Genomic DNA, 27,498 nt, shown 5'->3' on the forward strand with positions numbered 1-27,498 from the left:
AGAAGAATATACTATCAAATTGCTAAGGACTGAATCATAATAACAAGAACATCAAACATGTCATTTAGTGACCACGTATGAACCATATTATTCCTGTACTCTCAAACTGTGGTGGGGTTTCCAAATCATAGAGAAGGGAGACATGATAACTGCCATCCTTGCTTTCTTTTGTTCATTATGTACCATTTAGGTTCTGATTTATGCTATAGCCCAAACCTACAGTTGATGCAAAACAGAGAAAGAAAAGTAGCAAAAAGTTCATAATGATAAACACTTAAAATGCTTAACACTTAATCTCCTTGGTTATTTGGAAAGAGATGGTCTTTCTTACAGTCTAATACGAATGACAGTGATAACTGTTTCTTTTTTGCAAATCAAATATGTATTACTTTATCCAGTACAAAACAGTTACTTGAAGCATTTCCCTGCATACCTGGGGTAACTGAGGACGTCTTTCTTGAATACTGTATTTAACCCAGGCCATCACTGCATTGAACACCTGTTCTTCACTGCGAACATTTAGTTCATCACTAGATATTATATCAATGAGTTGATTGGCTGGAAGCAACATGAACTCTTCACTTTCCATCACCTGTTTGAAGTTAGGTAAGAATAAAAGGGAAAACAACCTGTGATCAGATTTGTCTGTTTTAATATTTTTCTTCAGGGTCGGAGGGCAAAGCTTTATTTCACAATGGAGCTGAAGTTCAATATAGTATCAGAGGACAAGAAAAGTTTAAAAAGAAAAAAAGACAGGTAAAGCACAGAAGGTTTTTAGAACAATGAGACTATCCTGTATGACACTACAGTGGTGGACACATGTCATTATACATTTGCCAAAACTCACAGAATGTACAATACCAAGAGTGAACCGTAATGTAAGTTATGGACTGTGGATGCTAACATGTCAATGCAGGTTCATTAGTTGTAACAAATGTATTTCTCTGGTGCAGGATGTTGATATTGGGAGAGGTTATATGTGTCACTTACTAAATGGACATGAATTGGAGCAAACTCCGGGAGATAGTGAAGGACAGGGAAGCTTGGTATGCTGCCGTCCACGGGGTCACAGAGAGTCAGACATGCTTAACGACCGAACAACATGTGTGTGGAGACAGGGTATATGGGAACTGTACTTTCTGCTCAATTTTGCTGTGACCCTAAAACTACTCTAAAAAAAACAAAGTTTATTAATTTTTAAAAAAGGGGACATAGGAGAATACAGATGGCACAATTAAAATTTAGGAAAAATAGTAATTTATGATTTAGACAATTTAAGAAAAAAATTTTACTTTTTTTCCTCAGTGTGAAGTATCAAGATAAAAATTTATATCCAAAATAAACTATACCAAATTATAACTCCAGAAATTAAGAGGCATATAAAAATATCAGGAAAAGCTTTCAGAGGAAGGTTAGTTGCTGAAAGGGCAATGTCTAGGACAGAAACACCAAGGGGCCAGTTTGAAAAAAGAATGAAGGTGTCAGCATTTCTGTAAGCGAGAATAACATAATGATATAAGCCATTAGACGGAGGACCACACCACTCAGATATATTCATATTCTGATATGTATATATGAAACTATGAACATATATAATTTATCTGTATCCAAGGTTTGGGGAATTGTCAGAATGCAGATGAAATGGCGACAAGGATGTTATCTGATTGTGCAGTTCAGTCACAAATCCCAAAATCTTGTAAATCTTGTCAAGATTGTAGAGTAAAAGGGACAGGGTGCAATGCAAACAGTCACTGCTACACTTCATGAGGCTTCTGTCTCATTCAGAACATTGTTCTGCCTGTGACGTCTATTAGTGTAGGAAGGATATAGTTTAAGAGCTTGAATTCCCACCACGCAACCTCTGATGCATATGCTATATTCTCTCAGGACAGGGCTATTTTCATGCTCATCAAAAAAATCAGAATATTTAGCAGGATCTGAGATAAGCCATAACAAGTTGACTACTTGGTTAAGAATTTTTTCCCAAGCACATCAGAAAAAAATACAAATCTCAAAACAATTAAGGGCCATATAAAGTCAGCTGTGCTTATAGTAGAAAATACTAAAGAGTACTTCAATTTTTATGGCACAAGTCTTCATATCATCTGAGTGAGAGACCCTCTGGGGCTCAGGAAATGAAATTGGAAACCTTTAAATTTTACGTGAAGTTGCTTAGCCAGGTCACTTAGTAGTTAGAATGCCTGCATTGTATTCTCTGTAGCAGCGTTGTTGGATTTAGCAAATAATATATAGCATGATTATACTAAAAACTACTTGTTCATCTGGAATAAATTCAACTGGGCGCCCTGTATTTTGTCTGGCAGACTTATGCGGGGGGGTGTAAAGTTAAGGGTTAGATTTGGGGTCCAGTTCCAGATGAAGTATGCTGACCTTCAGCATGCAAAACTTGAGCAAGGCTGTATGTTTCCTTCTTCTTAATTTTTCTTCAAGCTGCTTTCTTTACTAAAGACAAGTCGTATCATATATCTTTGTGAAGTTCCTTAACATTCTTTTAGGATCTTGTCAGAGTATAAAAATTTTCCCCAATTTAGTGATTATAAGACAAATATTATATAAATATCAAGGATCACCAAGTTTAAAGTTTATGAATAAACCACTTTGATATTAACAAGTCACTTAATGGAAACCTTAGAGGGCAAGAAGACAAAAACATCTGTGTGAGAAAATATTTCTTGGCACTAAGAGTAAAAAGAATACTTTTGATGAACAAAGATATTAATGATCTACCATTAGGGCAAATCTAGCACTAAATTCTATCCTTGAACCAAACAACCAGGTTAAGAAAATAATGCTTTAAAATACCCGCTTTTTATTTATTTTTGAAGTTTTTTTTTTAATGTGGATCATTTTTAAAGTCTTTATTGAATTTGTTACAATATTGCTTCTATGTTTTTTTTGGGGGGGGGCTGAGGCATGTGGGACTTTAGCTCTCCGACGCATGTAGGATCGAACCTGCATCCCCTACATTGTAAGGGGAAGTCGTAACCACTGGGCCACCAAGGAAGTCCCCCAATAACTGCTTTTTAAATAAAAGTTTGCAGGAAATCTAAATTTTAAGTCCCACACTATTATGGTAAAAGCTTACTTTCAGTTTCTTCGGATAAATGTAGATGTGATTTGAAGAATGAATAAAGCTGAAAACAACAAGAATGAATAAGGAAAACATTCTAGAGTTGTAACAGAAATGAATGGTGAACTCAGTGGCACTGAGCTGAAAGAAAAAATTATGTTTATGAGCAAGCGTAACACTGTATGAATTAAAAATTAAGTTTGTTGTTGTTTAGTTGCTAAGTCATGTCTGACTCTTTGTGACCCCAGGGACTGTAGCCCACCAGACTTCTCTGCCCATGGGATTTCCCAGGCAAGAGTACTGGAGTAGGCTGCCATTTCCTCCTCCAGGATGGATGAAGTTAGGCGTAAGGAAATAGAAGGAAATTAAATAGAGATCTAAGTCTGAAAATAATTTAAATGAGTCACAAGTGGTAAGCCCTAAATGGTGACTTATTTTGCATCTACACAGAACCATTCTAGTCCATGAACAAAGTAAGGTTTTCTTCACTGGGATTTCATTATATCAGGTTCACTTTGGATGCAGGGTTAGAACTGCAAGGGATTCTAAAACCTTCTGTCCTATTAAGAATATTCTTCAGATATTTGTAACTACCTTAAGAACTAAAACTCAAGCTATGCTTAAAGCAAGAAATTTTAAAAAATCAACTTTATTTAAAATGTACAGTTCAATAAATTTTGATAAATGTACACATGCATGTAACCATTACCACAATCAAGATATAGAACATTACCATCATCTCCAAAGATTCTAAAGCAGGGATTTCTTAACCTGGGGTCCAATGACTGGCAAATTATTTTGGAAATTCTCAATGATGGCAAATCTTTATTTTTTGCAGAGTGGATTTGATTTTTAATCAGGTAGAGAGGGAGGTGGGAGGGGGGATCGGGATGGGGAATACATGTAAATCCATGGCTGATTCATGTCAATGTATGACAAAACCACTACAATATTGTAAAGGAATTAGCCTCCAACTAATAAAAATAAATGAAAAAAAATAGTGGAACAAAGTTAAAAGTCAAATCTGTTAAAGAAGTTGTGTGAAGTTTACTCTGAATGAAAAATTAAGTTTGACTATAAAATACTGATTACTTTGCAAACAAAGGTCTGTCTAGTCAAGGCTATGGTTTTTCCAGTGGTCATGTATGGATGTGAGAGTTGGACTGTGAAGAAAGCTGAGTGCTGAAAAATTGATGCTTTTGAACTGTGGTGTTGGAGAAGACTCTTGAGAGTCCCTTGGACTGCAAGGAGATCCAACCAGTCCACCCTAAAGGAGATCAGTCCTGGGAGTTCACTGGAAGGACTGATGCTGAAGCTGAAACTCCAGTACTTTGGCCACCTCATGCAAAGAGTTGACTCATTGGAAAAGACCCTGATGCTGGGAGGGATTGGGGGCAGGAGGAGAAGGGGACGACAGAAGATGAGATGGCTGGATAGCATCACCGACTCGATGGACAGGAGTTTGAGTAAACTCTCAGAGTTGGTGATGGCCAGGGAGGCCTGGCATGCCGCGATTCATGGGGTCACAAAGAGTCAGACACAACTGAGTGACTGAACTGAACTGAACTGATAAAATACTGATGCAATTAATTTTAATGAAGTATAAACTCCATTTAGTCATGGTTATGCCTCTTTTATATTTTGTTGGAATCAATATTATATTAAGGATTCTCCCATATAAATTCATGAGAGGTACTGATCTGCAGTTTTCCTCTAGTGTCTGTGGTTTGCACACTAGAGTAATTTTTATCTTATCTGGCAACCTCCTGCATGTTTTTCTGGAAGATTTTATGTAGGGTTACATTATTTCTTTCTGAAATGTTTAACAGAATTCACCATCTGGGATTGCTTTTTTGTGGGAAGGTTTTAAAATTATTAATTCAATTTCTTTCATAGATATAGAGTTATTCTGGTTTTCTGTTTCTTAAGTTTTTTAAATTTGTGTTTTTAAAAAAATTTGTCAATTTCATCTCAGTTGCTGAACTTAGCAAAATGTTGCTCATGATATTCTGTTTTATCCTTTTTAATGTCTGAGGGTTTATAGTGCTGTCTTCTTTTTTATTTCTGATACTGGTAATTTGTATCTTCTCTCCTTTTTTTCTTAAGTACAGCTAGAGATTCATCAGTTTTTTTCAAAGTAACATTGATTTTTGCTCTATTCTTTATTCTTTGTTCCTTCTATTTTGGGTTTAATTTGCTCTTCTTTTTCTAGTTTACAAAAGTAACAATCAGAACAAAAATACAAACCTTCCTATATACTAAAAAAATTAAGGACTTCCCTGGTGGTCCATTGGTGGGGAATTTGCCTGCCAGTGCAGGGGACACAGGTTCAGTCCCTGGTCCAGAAGATCCCACATGCCACAGGGCAACTATGTCTGTGTATCACAACTACTGAGCCCATACTCTAGAACCCAGCAGCTGCAACTATTGAGCCCATGAGCAGCAATTACTGAAACCCACATGCCCAGAGCCCATGGCTCTGCAACAAGAGAAGCCACTACAACGAGAAGCCCAAGCACTAATGAAGAGTAGCCCCCACTTGCTACAACCAGAGAAAGCCCATGTGCAGCAATGAAGACCCAGCACAGCCAAAAATAAAACAAATACATCTTTAAAAAAGAGAATCTACAGGAAAGAGAAAATCATAATAGGAAAAGCAATATATAAAGGGATTGTAGATCACTTAAATAAACCAGTACAGAGATTTTTTTTAAGTAAAAAAATATATGAAATTGATTATAAATACAACAGTAAAGGGTTAACATGAATATGCAAAATAGGACATCAAAATGATAAAATATAGGGGAAGGAAGTAAGAAAATGTAAAAATTTTTAGAATGTGTTTGAGATGATATAATTACCAGTTTAAAGTAGATATAGTAATGGGTTAACATACTTGAAAACCAAGGTAACCTCAAATAAAAAACATACAGTAGATTCACAAAAAAACAAAAAGAGAACTCAAGCATAATACAAAAGAAAACCATCGAACACAAAAGGAAAAACAAAAAGAAAAGAGTAAAGAAATATAAAATCAACTGGAAAATAAGGTTTAAAATGGAAATAAATAAATATATGTCAATAATTACCTCAAATGTCAATGGACTAAATGCTCCAGTCAAATGACATATAGTGGCAGATTGGATAATAAAACAAAAGCCTTAAATGTGCTGCCTACAAATGGCGCACTTTAGGATGAAAGACACACACAGACTGAAAGTGAGGCGATAGAAAAAAGATACTTCAGGCAAGTGGAAATGATAAGAAAGCAGGGGTAGCAGTACTCACATCAGACAAGATAGACTTTAAAACAAAGACCACAGAGAAAGACAAAGAAAGACATCACAAAAAGACATTGATAAAAAGATCAATATAAGAAAAGGCTATTATATTTGTTAAAATATAAGCCCACAATATAGGAGCTCCTAAATACATCAAACTAATACTAACAGACATAAAGGGAGAAATTGCAAGGGATACAATAATAGGAGACTTTAACATCCCACTGACATCAATGGACAGATCATCTACACAGAAAATCAATAAGGCACCAAAGGTGCCTTAGGTCAGTCTACTAAGGCAAAAGCAAAAATAAACAAGCAGAACCTAATTAAAGTTATAAACTTTTCCACAGCAAAGAAAACCATAAACAAAACAGAAAGACAATCTACAGAATGGGAGAATATATTTGCAAATGATGCAGCTGGCAAGGGCTTAATTTCCAAAATACACAAATGGCTCATATAGGTCAATATATTAAAAAAACAGGCAATCACATAAAAAAAAAATGGGCAGAAGATCTAAAGAGACATTTCTTCAGAGAAGACACACAGATGGCAAACAGGCATAAGAAAAGATATTCTACACTGTTAATTATTAGAGAAATGCAAACCAAAACTACAATGGGATATCACCTCACAATGGTCAGAATGGACATCATCAAAAGTTCTACAAATAATAAATGCTGGAGAGAGTGTGGAGAAAAAGGAATCCTTCTACACTGTTTGGAGAAGGCAATGGCAACCCACTCCAGTACTCTTGCCTGGAGAATCCCATGGACAGAGGAGCCTGGTGGGCTGCAGACCATGGGGTTGCTATGAGTCGGACACGACTTCACTTTCACTTTTCAGTTTCATGCATTGGAGAAGGAAATGGCAACCCACTCCAGTGTTCTTGCCTGGAGAATCCCAGGGACGGGGGAGCCTGGTGGGCTGCCATCTATGGGGTCGCACAGAGTTGGACACGACTGAAGTGACTTAGCAGCAGCAGCAGCAGCCTACACTGTTGGTGGGTATGTAAATTGATGTGGCCACCATGGAGAGTATGGAGGTTCCTTAAAAGACAAAAGATACAGCTATCATATGATCAAGCAATCCCAGTTTTTGGCATGTATCCAAAAAAGATGAAAACTTTAATTCAGAAAGATACAGGCACCACAGGGTTCACAGCAACACTATTTACAATAAGCAAGACATGGAAGCAACCTAAGGATCCATCAACAGATGAATGGATAGAGAAGATGTGGTGTGTGTGTGTGTGTGTGTGTGTGTGTGTATACACACACAATGGAATATTATTCAGCCATAAAAAATGAAATAATACCATTTGCGGCAACATGGGTGGACCTAGAGATTATCGTACTCAGCTAAATAAGTCAGACAGATAAATATTATATGATACCACTTACATGTGGAATCTAACAAAAATGATACAAAGGAACTAATTTACCAAACAGAAACAGACTCACCTGCAGACATAGAAAGCAAATTGCCAAATTCAGACTTAAACTGAAGAAAGTACGGAAAACCACTAGACCATTCAGGTATGACCTAAATCAAATCCCTTATGACTATACAGTGGAAGTGAGAAATAGATTTAAGGGACTAGATCTGATAGACAGAGAGCCTGATGAACTATGAACAGAGGTTTGTGACATTGTACAGGAGACAGGGATCAAGACCATCCCCATGGAAAAGAAATGCAAACAGTCAAAATGGTTGTCTAAGGAGGCCTTACAAATAGCTGTGAAAAGAAGAGAAGTGAAAAGCAAACGAGAAAAGGAAAGATATTTCCATTTGAATGCAGAGTTCCAAAGAATCGCCAGGAGAGATAAGAAAGCCTTCCTCAGCAATCAATGCAAAGAAACATAGGAAAACAACAGAATGGGAAAGTCTAGAGATCTCTTCAAGAAAATTAGAGATACCAAGGGAACACTTCATGCAAAGATGGGTTCGATAAAGGACAGAAATGGTATGGACCTAACAGAAGCAGAAGATATTAAGAAGAGGTGGCAAGAATACATAGAAGAACAGCACAAAAAAGATCTTCATGACCCAGATAATCGCAATGGTGTGCTCACCTAGAGCCAGACATCCTGGAATGTGATGTCAAGTGGGCCTTACAAAGCATCACTACAAACAAAGCTAGTGGATGTGATGGAATTCCAGTTGAGCTATTTCAAATCCTGAAAGATGATGCTGTGAAAGTGCTGCACTCAATATGCCAGCAAATTGGGAAAACTCAGCAGTGGCCACAGGACTGGAAAAGGTCAGTTTTCATTCCAATCCCTAAGAATGGCAATGCCAAAGAATGCTCAAATTACCACACAATTGCACTCATCTCACACGCTAGTAAAGTAATGCTAAAAATTCTCCAAGCCAGACTTCAGCAATATGTGAACCAAGAACTTCCAGATGTTCAAGCTGGTTTTAGAAAAGGCAGAGGAAGCAGAGATCAAATTGCCAATATCTGCTTGATCATTGAAAAAGCAAGAGAATTCCAGAAAAACATCTACTTCTGCTTTATTGACTACATCAAAGCCTTTGACTGTGTGGACCACAACAAACTGTGGAAAATTCTGAAAGAGATGGGAATACCAGACCACCTGACCTGCCTCTTGAGAAACCTGTATGCAGGTCAGGAAGCAACAGTTAGAACTGGACATGGAACAACAGACTGGTTCCAAATAGGAAAAGAAGTACGTCAAGGCTGTATATTGTCACCCTGCTTATTTAACTTATATGCAGAGTACATCATGAGAAACACTGGGCTGGAGGAAGCACAAGCTGGAATCAAGATTGCCAGGAGAAATATCAATAACCTCAGATATGCAGATGACACCACCCTTATGGCAGAAAAGTGAAGAGAAACTAAAAAGCCTCTTGATGAAAGTGAAAGAGGAGAGTGAAAAAGTTGGCTTAAAGCTCAACATTCAGAAAACCAAGATCATGGCATCTGGTCCCATCACCTCATGGGAAATAGATGAGGAGACAGTGGAAACAGTGTCAGACTTCATTTTTGGGGGCTCCAAAATCATTGCCGATGGTGACTGCAGCCATGAAATTAAAAGACACTTACTCCTTGGAAGGAAAGTTATGACCAATGTAGATAGCATATTAAAAAGCAGAGACATTACTTTGCCAACAAAGGTCCATCTGTCTGGTCAAGGCTATGGTTTTTCCAGTGGTCATGTATGGATGTGAGAGTTGGACTGTGAAGAAAGCTGAGCGCCAAAAAATTGATGCTTTTGAACTGTGGTGTTGGAGAAGACTCTTGAGAGTCCCTTGGACTGCAAGGAGATCCAACCAGTCCATCCTGAAGGAGGTCAGTCCTGGGTGTTCATTGCAAGGACTGATGCTGAAGCTGAAACTCCAGTACTTTGGCCACCTCATGCGAAGAGTTGACTCATTGGAAAAGACCCTGATGCTGGGAGGGATTGGGGGCAGGAGGAGAAGAGGGAGACAGAGGATGAAATGGCTAGATGGCATCACTGACTCAATGGGCATGAGTTTGAATAAACTCTCAGAGTTGGTGATGGACAGGGAGGCCTGGCGTGCTGCGATTCATGGGGTTGCAAAGAGTTGGACACGACTGAGCGACTGAACTGAACTGAAAGTGGAAAGGGCAAGAGAAGGATAAATTAAGAGTTTAGGATTAACAGATATACTCTACTATATATAAAATACATAAACAACAAACAATAAGGTCCTACAGTATAGCACAGGGAACTATATTCAGAATATTTTAATAACCAAAATGGAAGAGAATCTTAAAAATAACAAAATATGTAGATATATAAAACTGACTCCCATATATATGTCTATAAACTTATATGCTGCAATATATCATACATTTTATCTATATAAACCGAATCACTTTGTTATATACCATAAAATAAAACAAAATTATATATGAATTACATTTCAATAAAAAAAAGAAAAAAAAGGGAAAGGGCCCAAATCAATAAAATTAGAAATGAAAAAGGAGAAGTTAAAACCAACACCACAAAAATACAAAGGATCACAGAGACTGTGATGAACAGCTTTATACCAATAAAAGGTACAACCTAGAAGAAATGGACAATTTCTTAGAAAGGCACAGTTTCCCAAGACAGAAGCAGGAAGAAACAGAAAATATGAACAGACCAATTACCAGTACTGAAATTGAATCAGTAATTTAAAAATTCCCAACAAACAATAGTCTAGGACTAGATAGCTTCAAACATTCTACCAAACATTTAGAGATGACTTAATACCTATACTATTCCCAAAAACTACAGAGGAAGGAACACTTCTGCAACCTTCTATGAAGCCATCATCACTATGACACCAAACCAGACAAAGATATCACCCACAAAAGAGAAAATTACATGTCACTATCACCAATGAACAAAGATGGAAAAATCCTCAACAAAATAATACTGGCAAACTGAATCCAACAATACATTAGAAGGATCATCCACCATGATCAAGTGAGATTTATCCTAGGGATGCAAGAATTTTCAAATATCTGCAAATCAATCAATGTGATACACTATATTAACAAACTGAAGAGCAAAAATTATATGATCATCTCAGTAGATGCAGAAAAAGCTTCTGATAAAATTCAATGTCCATTTATGATAAAAACTCTCCCAAAGGCAGGCATAGAGAGAATATACTTTGATATAATACAAACTGTATAAATGAGAAACCCATAGCTAACATGATCTTCAACTGTGATAAACTGAAAGCATTTCCTGTAAGATCAAGAATAAGACAAGGATGACTACTCTCACCACTTTTATTTAACATAGTTTTGGAAACCTTGCCACAGCAACCAGAGAAGAAAAATAAAAGGAATCCAAATTGGAAAGGAAGACATAAAACTGTCATTGTTTGCAGATAATATACTATACATAGAAAATCCTAAAGATGCATTCAGAAAACTACTGGAGCTCACCAATGAATTCAGTAAAGTTGCAGGATACAAAATTAATACACAGAAATCTGTTGCCTTTCTATAAACTAACAGTCAAGTATCAGAAGGAGAAACTAAGGAAACAATCTCACTTATCATCACATCAAAAAGAATAAAATACCTAGGAATAAGCTTGCCTGAGAAGCAAAAGACCTGTGCTCTGAAAACTATAAGATACTGATGAAAGAAACTGAAGACAACATAAATAGATTGAAAGATATATTGTGTTCTTGGATGGGAAGAATCAATATTGTTAAAATGACTCTACTCACCAAGGCAGTCTATAGATTCAATGCAATTCCTATCAAATGATCAATGACATTTTTCACAGAACTAGAACAAATATTTAAAAATTTGTATAGAAACATAAAAGACCTCAAATAGCCAAAACAATCTGGAGAAAGAACAGAGCTGGAGAATCATGCTCCCCGACTTCAAATTATACTACAGAGCTACAGTAATCAAAACAGTATGGTTTGTGTGTGCTGTGTGTATGCTCAGTTGCTCAGTCATTCCAACTCTTTGTGACCCAATGCACTATACCAAGTCAGGCTCCTCTGTCCATGACATTCTCCAGGAAAGAAATTGGAGCAGGTTGCCATTTCCTTCTCCAGGGGATGTTCCTGATCCAGGGATTGAACCTGTATCTTCTCTGTCAGCAGGAAGATTCTTTACCACTGAGCCAGCTGGGAAGCCCAAACAAACCAGTATGGCACTGGCACAAAATAGACACATAGGTCAATGGAACAGGACAGAAAGCCCGGAAACACACCCACACACTTACAGTCAGTTAAGCTATAACTAAGGAGGCAAGAAAATTAGAGATACCAAGGGAACATTTCATGCAAAGATGGGCTCAATAAAGGACAGAAATGATATTGACCTAACAGAAGCAGAAGATATTAAGAAGAGGTGACAAGAATACACAGAAGAACTGTACAAAAAAGATCTTCACGACCAAGATAATCATGAAGGTGTGATCACTCACCTAGAGCCAGACATCCTGGAATGTGAAGTCAAGTGGGCCTTACAAAGCATCACTACAAACAAAGCTAGTGGATGTGATGGAATTCCAGTTGAGCTATTTCAAATCCTGAAAGATGATGCTGTGAAAGTGCTGCACTCAATATGCCAGCAAATTGGGAAAACTCAGCAGTGGCCACAGGACTGGAAAAGGTCAGTTTTCATTCCAATCCCAAAGAAAGGCAATGCCAAAGAACGCTCAAACTACCGCACAATTGCACTCATCTCACACGCTAATGAAGTAATGCTCAAAATTCTCCAAGCCAGACTTCAGCAATACATGAACCGTGAAATTCCAGATGTTCAAGCTGGTTTTAGAAAAGGCAGAGAAACCAGAGATCAAATTGCCAACATCCACTGGATCACTGAAAAAGCAAGAGACTTCCAGAAAAATATCTATTTCTGCTTTATTGACTATGCCAAAGACTTTGACTATGTGGATCACAATAAACTGGAAAATTCTGAAAGAGATGGGCATACCAGACCACCTGACCTGCCTCTTGAGAAACCTGTATGCAGGTCAGGAAGCAACAGTTAGAACTAGACATGGAACAACAGACTGGTTCCAAATAGGAAAAGGAGTACGTCAAGGCTGTATATTGTCACCTTGCTTATTTAACTTATATGCAGAGTACATCATGAGAAACACTGGGCTGGAGGAAGCACAAGCTGGAATCAGGATTGCCAGGAGAAATATCAATAACCTCAGATATGCAGATGACACCACCCTCATGGCAGAAAGTGAAGAAGAACTAAAGAGCCTCTTGATGAAAGTGAAAGAGGAGAGTGAAAAAGCTGGCTTAAAGCTCAACATTCAGAAAACCAAGATCATGGCATCTGGTCCCATCACTTCATGGCAAATAGATGGGGAAACAGTGGAAACAGTGGCTGACTTTATTTTCTTGGGCTCCAAAATCCCTGCAGATGGTGATTGCAGCTGTGAAATTAAGGACACTTACTCCTTGGAAGGAAAGTCATGACCAACCTAGGCAGCATATTAAAAAGCAGAGACATTACTTTGTCAACAAAGGTCCGTCTAGTTAAGGCTATGGTTTTTCCAGTAGTCATGTACGGATGTGAGAGTTGGACTATAAAGAAAGCTGAGTGCAGAAGAATTGATGCTTTTGAACTGTGGTGTTGAAGACTCTTGAGAGTCCCTTGGACTGCAAGGAGATCCAACCAGTCCATCCTAAGCGAGATCAGTCCTGGTGTTCTTTGGAAGGACTGATGTTGAAGCTAAAACTCCAATCCTTGGCCACCTGATGCGAAGAGCTGACTCATTTGAAAAGACCCTGATGCTGGGAAGGATTGATGGCAGGAGGAGAAGGGGATGACAGAGGATGAGATGGTTGGATGGCATCACCGATTCAATGGACATGAGTTTGGGTAAACTCCGCGAGTTGATGATGGACAGGGAGGCCTGGCGTGCTGTGGTTCATGGGGTCACAAGGATTCAGACATGACTCAGCGACTGAACTGAACTGAAACTGAAGGAGGCAAGAATATACAATGGAGAAAAGACAGTCTCTTTAATAAGTTGTGCTGGAAAAAACTGGACAGCTACATAAAAGAATGAAATTAGAACACTCTCTAACATCATATACAAAAGTAAACTCAAAATGAATTAGGAGGTAGGGATTCAAATACATATAATGTTATACATAAATGGAGAAGAAAATGGCAACCCACTCCAGTATTCTTGCCTGGAGAATCCCATGGACAGAAGAACCTGGGGTGCCATGGTCCACGGGGTTGCAGAGAGTCGGACACGACTGAAGTGACTAAGCATGCACTATATATAAAATAGATAACCAAAAAAAAAAAAAAAGATAACCAAAAAGGACCTATTGTCAAGCACTATATTCAATCTTATAATTTATAATGGAAGAGAATGTAAAAAGAACAATAATGATCACTTTGTTGTACATCTAAAACTAACACAACATTGTAAGTCAATTACATTTTCAATAAAAATTAAAAAAATAAACACCCCCCAATAAAAGTTCTATGAATAATACTATGAATTAAACTGGCTGCTTTTGAAAAAAAGTAGAAAAAAAAACCCCTTCAAAATGGATTAAAGACCTAAACATAAGACCACATAGTATGAAACTCCTAGAAGAAAATATCAATAGAACACTCTTTGACATAACCACAGCAATATTTTTTTTGATCCATCTCCTACTAAAGTAAAGGAAATAAAAGCAAAAATAAACACATGGGACCTAATTACTCTTAAAAGCTTCCGCACAGCAAAGGAAACCACTGACAAAACAAAAGAACAACCTACTGAATAGAAAAATATTTGCAGATGACACAACTGATAAGGGACTATACACACTGAAAAGTTCAGGAGTAAGGGAATATGATGTATGCAACATACCCTCAAACTGCTGAAAGAAAAATATTCATATAATAGAGACAAAATGATAAAGAAAAAGTGGCAAAAGGTTAACAAGCAATGAATCTCGGTAAAGGGTATGTGAAAGTTCCTTCTCTTTCCTACAGTTTTTTATATGTTTATATTTTTTTCTTTTGATTGTTTTTCCAAATAAAATTTAAAAATTATTCTTTCCAATCTGATAGGTTAAGAAATGTTGTTTTAATGTATTTTTTTTAGCTTTGTGTAATGGTATCTTTTCATGTTTATTTTACATTTAATACTTTTATACATTGCTTATTCATATCCTTTGCCTATTTTTCTGCTGTATTTTTAAAAAAATTATTTATTTACTTATTTGGCTTCCCTGGGTTATGGCACACAGGATCTTCAATCTTCACTGTGTCATGTGGGATCTAGTTCCCTGACCAGGAATTCAAGCCGGGCCTCTGCATTAGGAGCTCAGAGTCTTAGCCACTGGACCACCAGGGAAGTCCCTGCTGTAATTTTTTTAATTGTTTTTCTCATTCAATTTGTATGAGTCTTATAAGAACTAGTGTTTCTTCTGTCATGTATGCTCCAAATAGAATTTCAGAGTTTGGCATGATTTAATTTAGTTTAAGGTGCTTTTTGCTTGTTACTGTTGTTATGAACAATAACATTTAATTTTTATGCAGTCAAATTTATCAGGCTTCTGGGTTATATCCTGCCTAGAAAGGCCATTTTTACCCTAAGCCTAGTAATGCTTTCTTCTAGTACTTTTAGAATTTAAATTTTTGGGTTTATTTATCCATTGAGCATTCTATCTGTTTAAAGAGTTTATTTTTCCCCCAAGTAACCAGTTTTACTAATGACATGTATTAAACAATTTTACCTTCCTCCACCGACTCGATCAAACCAGTCAATACTAAAGGAAATCAGTCCTGAATATTCATTGGAAGGACTGATGCTGAAGCTCCAATACTTTGGCCACCTGATGCAAAGAACTGACTCCTTGGAAAAGACCCTGATGCTGGGAACGATTGAAGGCAGGAGGAGAAGGGGACGACAGAGGATGAGATGGCTAGATGGCATCACTGACTTGATGGACCTAAGTTTGAGCAAGCTCGAGGCATGCTGCAGTCAGGGAAGCCCGGCGTGCTGCAGTCCATGGGGTCGCAAAGTCGGACATGACTGAGCAACTGAACTGAACCACTGATTTGAAACATCTATTTTTGGATTCAAAGCTACACCGATTTGCTCTGTCTTTAGTTTCAAAATGTTTTCATATTTCTTAAAGACAGTGATTCTAATATGAAATTTTAGAAACTTCCTGGATGTTCTAGCATAAATAGTTTTCCCTTGGTATCTAAGGAAGATTGGTCCCAGGACTATTCTCCACTCCACCTCCTCCATGTCCCCAGGATACCAAAATTCCTAGATGCTCAAGACTCATATAAAATGGCACAGTATTTACATGTCACTTACACACATCCTCCCACATACTTTAAGAACTCTAGATTAATTATAATACCTGCTGTTGCTGCTAAGTCACTTCAGTCGTGTCCGACTCTGTGCGACCCCATAGACGGCAGCCCACCAGGCTCCCCCATCCCTGGGATTCTCCAGGCAAGAACACTGGAGCGGGTTGCCATTTCCGTCTCCAAGTTATAATATCTAATACAATGTAAATGATATGTAAATAGTTGCCAGCACCTGACAAATTCAAATGTTACCTTTGGGAACTTTATTAAATTTTTTTTTTCATATTTTTGATCCATGGTTGGTTCAGTCTGTGAATGCAGAACCAGCAGACATGGAAGGCCAATTGTGTCTGTGTATGTACGTACATGTGTATGTGTATCCTCCTTCCTATACAGTCCCTGTCTTTGCATTTCATGAGGCCCACGCTGGTTTTTCTCCTCTTTCTATTCTAGTTATTCCCAGTTTTATTTGCCAATTGCTTTTTCACTAATCATCCTTCAATACTGGAAAAACTTGAGGGCTTTTCTCTCCTCCTACTAGGTGATCACATTGGCATTCATTTTTTTAACCTTGTTTATGGTGCTTTTTGTTATAAAAGCTTTAAATTTATATGCCTGCTAGGCTCCTCTGTCCATGGGATTCTCCAGGCAAGAATAATGGAGTGGGTTGCCATTTCCTTCTCCAGGGGATCTTCCCAACCCAGGAATTGAACCCAGATCTCCTGCATTGCAGGCATTACCATGTTGATAACTACTAAACTTTAATCTCAGCCTAACCTCTTTTCCGACTTATATAAACAATGACTTGCTCAATATCTCTAGGTAAATATTTCACACGTGTCTCGAACTGAATATATCTAAAATGGAACCCACGGTTTTTCCTCCTCAAGCTGTTCCCCTCTCCACTACATCTGTGGTACAGACTCCCAGAAATAGGATTGCCAAGACAAAGAGCATGAGCAAAATGTGTGTAATTTTGATATACTGCCCAATTTCCTTTCAGAGGGGTTATATCAGTTTATACTTATGCTAGCAATTAGCTACCCACTCCAGTACTCTTGCCTGGAAAATCCCACGGATGGAGGAGCCTGGTAGGCTGCAGTCCATGGGGTTGCTAAGAGTCGGACACGACTGAGTGACTTCCCTTTCACTTTTCACTTTCATGCATTGGAGAAGAAAAGGGCAACCCACTCCAGTGTTCTGGCCTGGAGAATCCCAGGGACGAGGGAGCCTGGTGGGCTTCCGTCTATTGGGTTGCACAGAGTTGGACACGACTGAAGCGACTTAGCAGGAGCAGCAGCAGCAGCAATTAGCTATTTCTCCATGTTCTTGTTAACAGGGTGTGTAACCAAACTTCTGGATATTTGTAATCTGGTAGATAAAAAATAGTACTTTGGTGTAATTTTTATTCATGTTTCAGTTATTATGAACAAACCTGAGCAGATTTTCATTATGTTTAAGGGCAATCTGAACTTCTTGTTTACTACCCATTTTTAGGTCATTGGCTTAGGTTATTGACCAATGAGCTCTTGAGATATCATCTGTAATATGAGTTGCAAATGTTTTCCCTTACTTTGTCTTTAATTTTTTGTCTCATTGTTTTAGCATGCAAAATTTTAAAATATTTATATAGTCAAATCTATCAATATTTTCTTCTATGCTTTCTGGGTTAGTCAATTAGAAAGGCCTCTTCAAGATTATAAAGGAATTGTTTTGTGTCATCTTCTACTATTTTCATGGTTTCACTTTGTATTTTTTAAATCTTGGATCCATTCACTGGACATTATCCTGTTGCACAGAAGAGTGATACTAAAGAATAAAATGGACATGCCATTCCTTTGCTTAAAATCCTTTAATGGTTTTCTATTGGTCTTAAGATCAAATTCCAAATTCTTAACATGGTCTATTAACTCCAATGTGATCTGGCCCTGTTTCTTCTATAAAATCATTATGTAACATTCTTTATTGCTCTTTGGATCTCATTGGGTTTCTTTCAGTTCCTCAAACTTGTTATGCTTTTTCATGTCTCAGAATCTTGGATGAACTGTTCCAGAACCAAAGTTAAATCTCTCCGTAATACATTGTTAAATTATCCAGAGCTTCTCTGTAGCACCCATTAACTCTAATTAGTTATTTATGTAATTATGAATTCAGCAGCTGTCTTCTGTGCCAGATTATAATTCTCCACTAGAACAGACACTCCAGGCATCTTGTTCACTACTGTAGCTTCTGTTCCCAAGCACAGCGGTGGAAATATAGCAGCTTCACAGATATTTATTAAATGAATGAACAAATGAAAAATAACAGGTTTAATAAGTTCTTTGGTGACATATAATTTCATTTTTCTGATTATTAGCTCACCAAATAATCTGACATATTATACTGGCCTAACAAATACATTGTGAATGCATTCAAACCACCAAGTACAACTCACCTCTTGAAAATTATGTTGAGTGAACTTGTCTGCTATCCTTAGCAACTCACGACATGAATGTGTGTCAGCAAAAGCCCGAATGCCCAGGCAGTTAGAAGGATCTAATTGTCTCTTCAAGAATTCACAACAGGCTTCTTGTATTTCTGCCAGCTGGAGGAGGCAAGCAGCTGGCAGAAGGGTCTGAACATTGCCCTCTTCCACAGTTATCTGGGAGGTATATGCAAAGTCTATCAGTAGTTCCATAGCCCTCTCATCTATGTCTCGGATCACTACTTCTGTCTGACGGCTCTCTGCCAATTCTCCTGTAAACATAGCTCGGAAGTAGGGACTACAGGCTGACAAAATGACTCGATGGGCATATATCTTCTTAGCTCCCACAACTAGCACCACATCGCATAGCTCCCGGTGTTTTCTCAGAAGGTTAATCACTTCCAAGGTTTGTCGAGGGTGCTTGTCTGAGATATAGGGCATGCGGGCAGGTTGGGGAACCCCTTCTGGCAATTTGTTGGGGTCTCCAAGGGTGCAGCGGCTTGTTACATCCATTCCAGTCTCTCCTGGCCGAATGTTGGTACACCTATAGGAATGGGGGTAGGAGAGAGAAAAGAAGACGGCAATATTTTTAGAAGCTCACTCCAGCATTTCATTTGTATGTCATATGTAGAGATTCAGGTGTTAATTTACTAAGTAAATGCCACAAACAAATTATTGACAAATAATTAGAACTAAAATTTTTGGATTTTCATAACCATCACACTGTATCAACATGGAGAAAAAAAGAGAATCTGTGCCCCTCAGTTAAGATGGTAACTATGTTTTGGACAAATATTTACTATTTTTTATAGTTTACAAAGCATTTAGCTACAGACTAAGGAATATTCAAAGGAATATAAACAGGCATCAGGAAACCTAAAATTATCTAGAATAAGGAGATATACATGAATAACCAGAAAGAGGGTAACCAGGATAAAAAATGTGATTCAGAAAGGCAAAATCTATGAAATATTTGTTTATACTGGAACATATACCTGACTGGCATAACCTCTCAGTTATTACAAGGGTATGTATTTGTGTGTGTGTATGTGTTTGTGAAGTGGGAATAGTACATTGGGCTTTTCCAGAGTTTAGGTGAAATATGCAGCACACGTGCTTCAGATCACTATACTTCTGTTTCTGATTCTATACTTGCTAGGCAGTCTTCTGATGTACAATTCTTGCAAAGGTATCATGTTATTTAAAAGGGAGGTAGGTGACTCCAGTGTCCTGATCACTGGGTTTTAGGTCAGCCTAAAATCAGTCTCAGAAACTTATCATCTATGACTGTACTGAGACAGTTTATATCTGGTCCACAAGGGACAGTATTAGTTTACTACCTCTAAAACTGTAGCACCAACAAGACCTACAATATAATAAAGAGCATTGAGAGAATCCCCTGGAAAGGAGAGGAGACTCTAAAAGAACATTTTAGGAAGAAGAAACTACATTCAGTTCTTTGCAATCTGTTTTTCCAAATCACTTATAAATTTAATCTATGCTTGGCCTCAGCCTACAGGTAAATGTATTCTACAGTACAAGCTATTCATAATACCTGACATCTGGTAGAAACAGCACTATTTATGCCTGACAATTTAAAACTGAAACTGAAGGCTGAGCAGTTAAAAAATAATTTTTACCACCCACATAAACAACCAAAAGAGCCTTTAGCCACAGTACTTTATTGGTGTCATTTGTAGTAGATGTTGAAAGAATAAATCATGAGGTTAACAGCGATGCACTCCAGCTTTAAAAAAGAACCACCATTAAAGACAAGACCAATTCAAAAATTCCCATTATAACACTGACATTGTATGTTGAAATTAAAGAGTTTTTGTTGCAATCCTAATTATGTACACAAAGATGGTACTGTTGAACTCAGATATAAACAATTTTTTATTTCACCCAAGTACAACATGGAAGCTAATTTCTACATATCTACTTAAGTTCTGTTTTCTATGCTCTCTAAACACATTCCTGAGAAGTACATTTAATCTCATGGTTTCCATCGCCCGTATGTAAATGACTAAAGGATTCTTAACTCGTACCTGGGTAAGTTCTGAATTCAGACCCATATGGATGTCCCCAAATCACTCAAACTCAATATATCTCAAATACTAAAACTGATTCCTTGACTCCTTTCACCCAAGTACATGTCTCTCCTCTAGTCTTCCCCGATCAATTAAAGATAATTTCATTGTTCCAGTTGCTCAGGTCAAACATTTTGGAGCCCTTTTCTTTCCACATACCCTCAAATGCAAGCCATTAGCTAATTCTGACATCCAAATATCTAGAATCACACTGTTTCTCTTCATTTTCCACTAGTCTCATCCTATTTCCTGATCCCTGGGTTGGGAAGATCCTCTGGAGAAGGAAACAGCAACATACTGTAGTATTCTTGCCTGGGAAATCCCACAGACAGAGGAGCCTGGTGGGCTACAGTCCATGGGGTTGCAAAAAGCCAGACACAAATGAGCAACTGAATACACACCCTAATTCAGGCTGTCTTCACACTTCTTTATATGATAACAGCTGCCTAAGTGATCTACCTGCTTTCACCTTTGCTGATTCATATTCTCTTCTCTAAACAACCAAACAACCCTTTAGAAAATTCATATTGTACCATTTCTCTGCTCAAAATCTTTTAAACACTCATAGTAAAAAACAAAGCCTGTAGAGCTTACGAACTTCTGTAAGTCCTCCCCAAGCTAACTCTGAAATCATCTTCCACTCTCCCCTTGCTCATGGTTCTCTAGTCACACAGACTTCCTTGCTGCTTCTGGGACATGCCAAGGCCTTTCTTGCTTCAGAGCCTTAATCCTTCTTCCTGAAAGGTTCCTCCCCAAATATCTGCAGAGCTCATTCCTTTATTTCTTTCAGATCTCTGTTCACATGACAACTTATCAGACCACCTTACATGAGAAAGCATCTCTTACTTCTACTGCCCTGTACCCTTTACTGTGCTCAATTTTTCTTCTTAAATAATTATTTCCTGATAAAATGTATTGGCTTTCTCTCCCAAACAGAACATAAGCTCCATGAAAACAAAGCCTTTGTTCTCTTTTGCTCAATGCTATACCTCAACACCTGGATTTAGTGCTCATTAAATAGTTGCCAAATGAATTCAACTTTTCTTCCTGCCAAAATAAACTATACCCTCCAAACTTTCTTGTCTAGTTCTCTTGAAAGAATGTACAGTCTGTAGCCAGGCAAACATAGACTCAAACTTTAGTTCCATCATTTACAAGGTATAATCTTGGGCAAATTGTTTAACTTCTCTGATCCTCAAGTTCATCATTTGTAACGTGGGAATAATTACACTTACCTCACAAGAAAAGTGATAGTGTTGGGATTTGTCTAAATGTATTAATAGGTACTCTGACTCCAAAGTCAGTGCTTTATCCTGAACTGTTTTGGTCAATTGAATGGAGCATTTGAAATGGAAATGATCTTGGCAATCTGGTTTACATGACTGTGAGGGGAGAAAAAGCAAGCATGCTGCCACATGCAGCGTCCACATGCAGCGTCCACATGCTAGAGTACCCTGCTCTTTTAGGAGGAAGAACAGGGATCACCGAGACTGTAAGAGGTACCTCATTGTAAACCTTCTGAGAAGTTATATTTAATTCTAGAAGTTATAATTAATTCTATACATTGTTATTTCTTCCGTGGTTCTGCTATTTGTTTTTGTAAATGGTTAAAAAAAAAAAAACAAAACCAAAACTGCTCAGCCCGCATCCTGCATCATTCTCATCACCTCCAAAAAGTTCTACCGGCAAAACTGCTCCCCAGCCTCAACACTCGCCATACATACCTGTATGTTTTTCTGGGCAACTTTGAAGGGAAATTCTAATAAGCATCCTAGAAATAGATTGCATTCACACCTTGTCACATCTATAGTCATACCTTTGTTTGGATTCTGATGGATTAAGTATTCTAATGATTTGAGCGGTGGGGTGATAAACTGAAGTGTGAACTGCTCTCCAAAAGAGGAAAGTGCCCTAGGAAAGCTTTTTTTAAAACCGTTTTTTAAAAATTGAAGTATAGTTAATTTACAATGTTATGTTAGTTTCAGGTATAGAGCAAAGTGGGCTTCCCTGGTGGCTGAGACAGGAGACCAGGTTTCAATCCCTGGGTAGGGAAGATCCCCTGGAGAAGGAAATGGCAACCCACTCCAGTATTCTTGACTGGAGGATCATATGGACAGAGGAGCCTGGTGGGCTACAGTCCATGGGATCGCAGAGAGTCATACAGGACTGAGCGACTAATACACATACAGCAAGGTGATTCAGTTGTACATATACACTCACGTATATGTATTTGTAGATTTATGTACCTGTATGTTCTTTTTCAGATTATTTTCCATTATAGTTTGTTATAAGATAGTGAATATATTTCCCTGTGCTATATAGTAGGTCCTTGTTGCTTATTTTAAATATAGTTAAGTGTATATGTTTATCTTAAACTTCTAATTTGTACCTCTCCTCCCCCCCTTAGTTATCCCCTTTGGTAACCATAAATTTGTTTTCTATGTCTGTGAGTCAATTTCTCTTTTATAAATAAATTCATATGTATCTTTTTTTTTTATTAGGAAAGCTTTTAATTAAAGGTTTGGGGGAGCAAGCCTGACTGTCCAAGTGAAAATTCATCTAGAGAAACCAGAGGATCTCAAACTATTTAATTTCTCAATCTGTGAATTTCTATCCCAATAGTGAATGAAGGATATTACAATAAATATATGTATAATATATTAAATAAAGAAATTGAACTCAAATAGTATTTTTATTAACTTAATTTGCAAGACTAATCTACATGTGTCTTAAGGTTGAAGAAGCTAAGTGGAAGGATTTTTCTGGATTCTATCCACAGTTAACAAAATATGGAGACCAAATAGAGCTTTTGCCTTCTACAAAAGGACTGCCAATCTAGGAAATTGTTAGTCTTTCTAAAACCAAAAGGGTATAAAATCTGCCAAGAAGTTTAGCAGACTTTGTATTCACTAAACACTTATGAAAAGTAGAACTTCAAGATAAAGTCTGTAAATGGCATATTTACCATCAACTCCCTCAAACCTTAACATAACCTTAGTTTGTTCTTTACCAGCCATGTCCTTCAAGGGAAGCTGATCATGTACCCAGCTATAAGGATGAAGCTCGAATTCTCTTGCAATTTTAGGTTAGGAAGAAGCTAATATTGAAGAGGTTACACTGGAGACACAGAGAAAATCTGGGTCCCAGATGGTGCTATCAAGTGATGCACTGACCAGCCCTGGCCTTCTTGTTATGTAAATAAAAGACTGCTATATTGATTAAGCCAGTTTGAGTCAAGAAACTATTAATTCCAACCCCAAACTTTCTGATACCAAAAACAAGTAGTTAAAAATGTGAAATTAGCCACATATTCTAAATTAACTAACCAACTTGAATACAGAAAATAACACCTTGCTTTGACTGGCCAACTACTTCTGTATATTATAGAGACTCTTGCTCCATTATTATCTGATTTTCTAAAAATGGTATTGGTAAATTTAGAAGTATGGTTTGAATTTGTATCTTTTCTTTCAAATGAAGTAAAAATGCTGGAAGAAGACTAGATACTCTCTCTTCACAGTGGCTGGCCCAATTCCTATTGGGCTGTTACATTAAGTTTTAAAATACTAGTTTTCTAACACTAGCTATGTGAGGGTGCTTGGTAAAAACACAGATTCTTAAGAGGGGCTAGCGAATCAAAATCTCTGAGGGTATGGCTCCAGAGTCTGCATTTAGCAAGTGGTTATTTTAACACAAATTAAAGTTTGATTAATAATTGGCTAATGAATTTGACTAATAAAATTTCTTAGTGGAAGCTGTCAGTTTTTACAAAAAGAATGTTGACCTAAGATGAAAGGAAAAAACAATGTGAAAAAAGTAATGATTCAAAATGCAGCTATAAAGAGAAAAAAATGTAACAGCAAAGTCACTGTCAAACATATAAAATAAAACAATAGGGATTCGAATTTACCAAAATGTCAATAAATCTAAAAAATTCTGTAAACAGGCATCAGACATTATATACAAAATCATTTTAAGAAATAATTCCTACACTTGAATTTCTAAATATAAGGGGAACAAAAAAGCTGTTATTAAATTTTTTTCAGTTATTCTTTCACCTTCTGTGGGAATGGGCAACATTTACTTCAGAGACAGATGGTGCTTTTATTTTTTTTATGCTCTGCTTTTATTTTTGTGTGTGTGTGTGTAATAAAGTTTTATTAAAGTATAAAGGAGATAGAGAAAGCTTCTGACATAGGCATCAGAAGGGGGCAAAAGAGTACCCCCCAGATGGTGCTTTTAAAAAAACATGTTTAGGCCTTTTAATTATAAAATGCAAGGTGACAGCCCCTTGGAATGATCATTAGATGTCCTTCATTTGCAGTACTTTTTGGTTTCTTATGTTTTGAAATTTAAATTGAATTTAAATATCATTAGGAGGGCTTGGAATCTTAGTTCACAGAGTCCCCACCACTCTCTGTCTTACATGAAGTTATGCCATGCACTTATATGAACTATCTAAAAGATATATGAGGACTTTGTTTATTAGTCTCTGTTTTTTATTCTTGCCAGGAAAATCCCATGGACAGAGGAGCCTGGAAGGCTACAGTCCATGGAGTCACAGAGTCAGACATGACTGAAGTGACTGAGCACACAGCACTATAGGAATCAAGATCGGAACAAAGAGACCCAAACTACTCAGTATAATAAAGTAACGGTAATTTCAAAGGGAGAAAGTTTTAGGGGGAGAAAGAGAGAATTAAAACAGAAAGAACTGCCATACGACCCAGCAATCCCACTGCTGGGCATACACACTGAGGAAACCAGAATGAAACATGTGTACCCCAATGTTCATCGCAGCACTGTTTACAGTAGCCAGGACATGGAAGCAACCTAGATGTCCATCGGCAGACAAATGGATAAGAAATCTGTGATACATATACACAATGGAGTATTACTCAGCTATTAAAAAGAATGCATTTGAAAAAAAAAAAAAAGAATGCATTTGAATCAGTTCTAATGAGGTGGATGAAACTGGAGCCTATTATACAGAGTGAAGTAAGTCAGAAAGAAAAACACCAATACAGTATATTAATGCATATATATGGAATTTAGAAAGATAGTAATGATGACCCTATATGCGAGACAGCAAAAGAGACACAGATATAAAGAACAGACTTTTGGACTCTGTGGGAGAAGGCAAGGGTGGGATGATTTGAAAGAATAGTGTTGAAACATGTATATTATCTTATGTGAAACAGATCGCTAGTCCAGGTTTGATGCATGACACAGGGTGCTCAGGGCTGGTGCACTGGGATGATCCTGAGGGATGGGATGGGAGGGGGGTGGGAGGGGTTTCAGGATGGGGGACACGTGTACACCCATGGCTGATTCATGTCAATGTATGGCAAAAACCACTACAATATTGTAAAGTAATTAGCCCCCAATTAAAATAAATAATTAAAAAAACAAAAAGCAAAAGAAATGAAGACTGGTTAAAAATAGTGGCAGGTTGTGATTTAAGGCCAGAAACAGCCAGTGAAAAAATGTTGAATGGCTAAGAACTTTTATGGCTTTTCTCATTATTCCTAAACTTTCAGTAAAAATCTGATGTATTCGATGGCAGTGCTCAATGAAGGCAAAGGAAGCAACAATGAGTATGCAGTATTTCTAGAAAGCAGCTTGGCTGTGAAAAGAGACATAAAGTTCTACGTCTACTTAAAGAGAGTAATAGCAGGAAAATGATTATATATTGATGCAATGAAGCAGAAGGAGGGAGAAGTTTTAAAATATATGTAAAGAGGGAGAGAATAAATGATGGAGCAAAATTCTTGAACAGTGGAATATAAAGATACAGAAGGATGGATCATAGATAAAAGGAAGAAGGGCTCCCCATAAGAGATCAGGGAAAGGAGTGGGAGGAAATATAGTGCAGAAACGGATAGATATATTGGGGTAAGGAGGTGTCAGAAGCTGGAGGAAGTTCATACCTGATGGCCTCTATTTTTTCAGTGAAGTAGGAGTTGAGGGAACAGATCACTTACTGCTACTGAAAGGAGTGCTAAGAGGGTCATGAGAAGAATGGGTGAGGATGTGAAATAGCTACTGTGGGGAATGAGTAAGCGCTGATTTTGGATAACACTGTTGGCTCAATGATATTAGAGATTCTGACTACAGTAGCATGACTTCCCTATGGCTGGTTTTATCCAGCAACAATCTATAGCCCAAATTAGAGAATATAAATGCCTGCATTAATCTAGAATTGAGAAATGCCATGGACATATTCAAGAGTTGGGTGAGTAGCAGCCAGAAGGTGGTTGAAGTGGTTGTAGGAGTAAACTGTGTAAAAACATAAGAGACAAAAGCCATGTTGATTATGACTAGGTCAAAGATCAGATGGAGTGAGCATTCAAGAGGTTACAGTCAGAAAACAAGTTATTAGGACTTAACGATTTCAGAGAGAGGCTTTCTGAGTGTGAGTAAGAATGAATTTTTAAAGTGAGTGAAGGTGAAATTCCCAAGAATTTTTAGGAGGTTAAGGAAATACAGGCTAGGTAAATGTATGGGTCATTCCCATGAATATAAAAATCTCCTTAAATGATAGAAGAATCAAGTAATGTGCATGTAGAAAACATAAATCAAAGAACAAGTAAAATATTTTAAATATTCTTCATTTTTACTAAAGGAATATTACAGTTTTAGTACCTCTCCTATACCACTTCCCAGGTAGCACTAGTGGTAATGAATCTGCCTGCCAATGCAGGAGACACAAGAGACATAGGTTCAATCCCTGGGAGGGACGATCACCT

At 37.5% G+C, this 27,498-nt stretch overlaps 1 protein-coding gene across 8 annotated transcripts in view; it reads right to left on the reverse strand.

Annotated features, from left to right (window-relative positions):
• KLHL20 (kelch like family member 20) overlaps positions 1-27,498 on the reverse strand; it is a 70,706-nt gene that overhangs the window by 20,760 nt on the left and 22,448 nt on the right. For all 8 annotated transcript variants that reach the window (XM_043485452.1, XM_043485446.1, XM_043485447.1 and 5 more), the window contains 2 exons: positions 18,630-19,203; positions 434-592 (listed from right to left, as the gene is read on the reverse strand). In XM_043485452.1, coding sequence (XP_043341387.1) covers positions 434-592; positions 18,630-19,172 — 702 coding nt within the window. In that variant the 5' untranslated portion in view covers positions 19,173-19,203. The remainder of the gene's footprint in view (positions 1-433; positions 593-18,629; positions 19,204-27,498) is intronic.

The sequence above is a fragment of the Cervus canadensis genome, chromosome 13 (assembly GCF_019320065.1).
Source record: "Cervus canadensis isolate Bull #8, Minnesota chromosome 13, ASM1932006v1, whole genome shotgun sequence".
NCBI classification, from domain to species: Eukaryota; Metazoa; Chordata; class Mammalia; order Artiodactyla; family Cervidae; genus Cervus; species Cervus canadensis.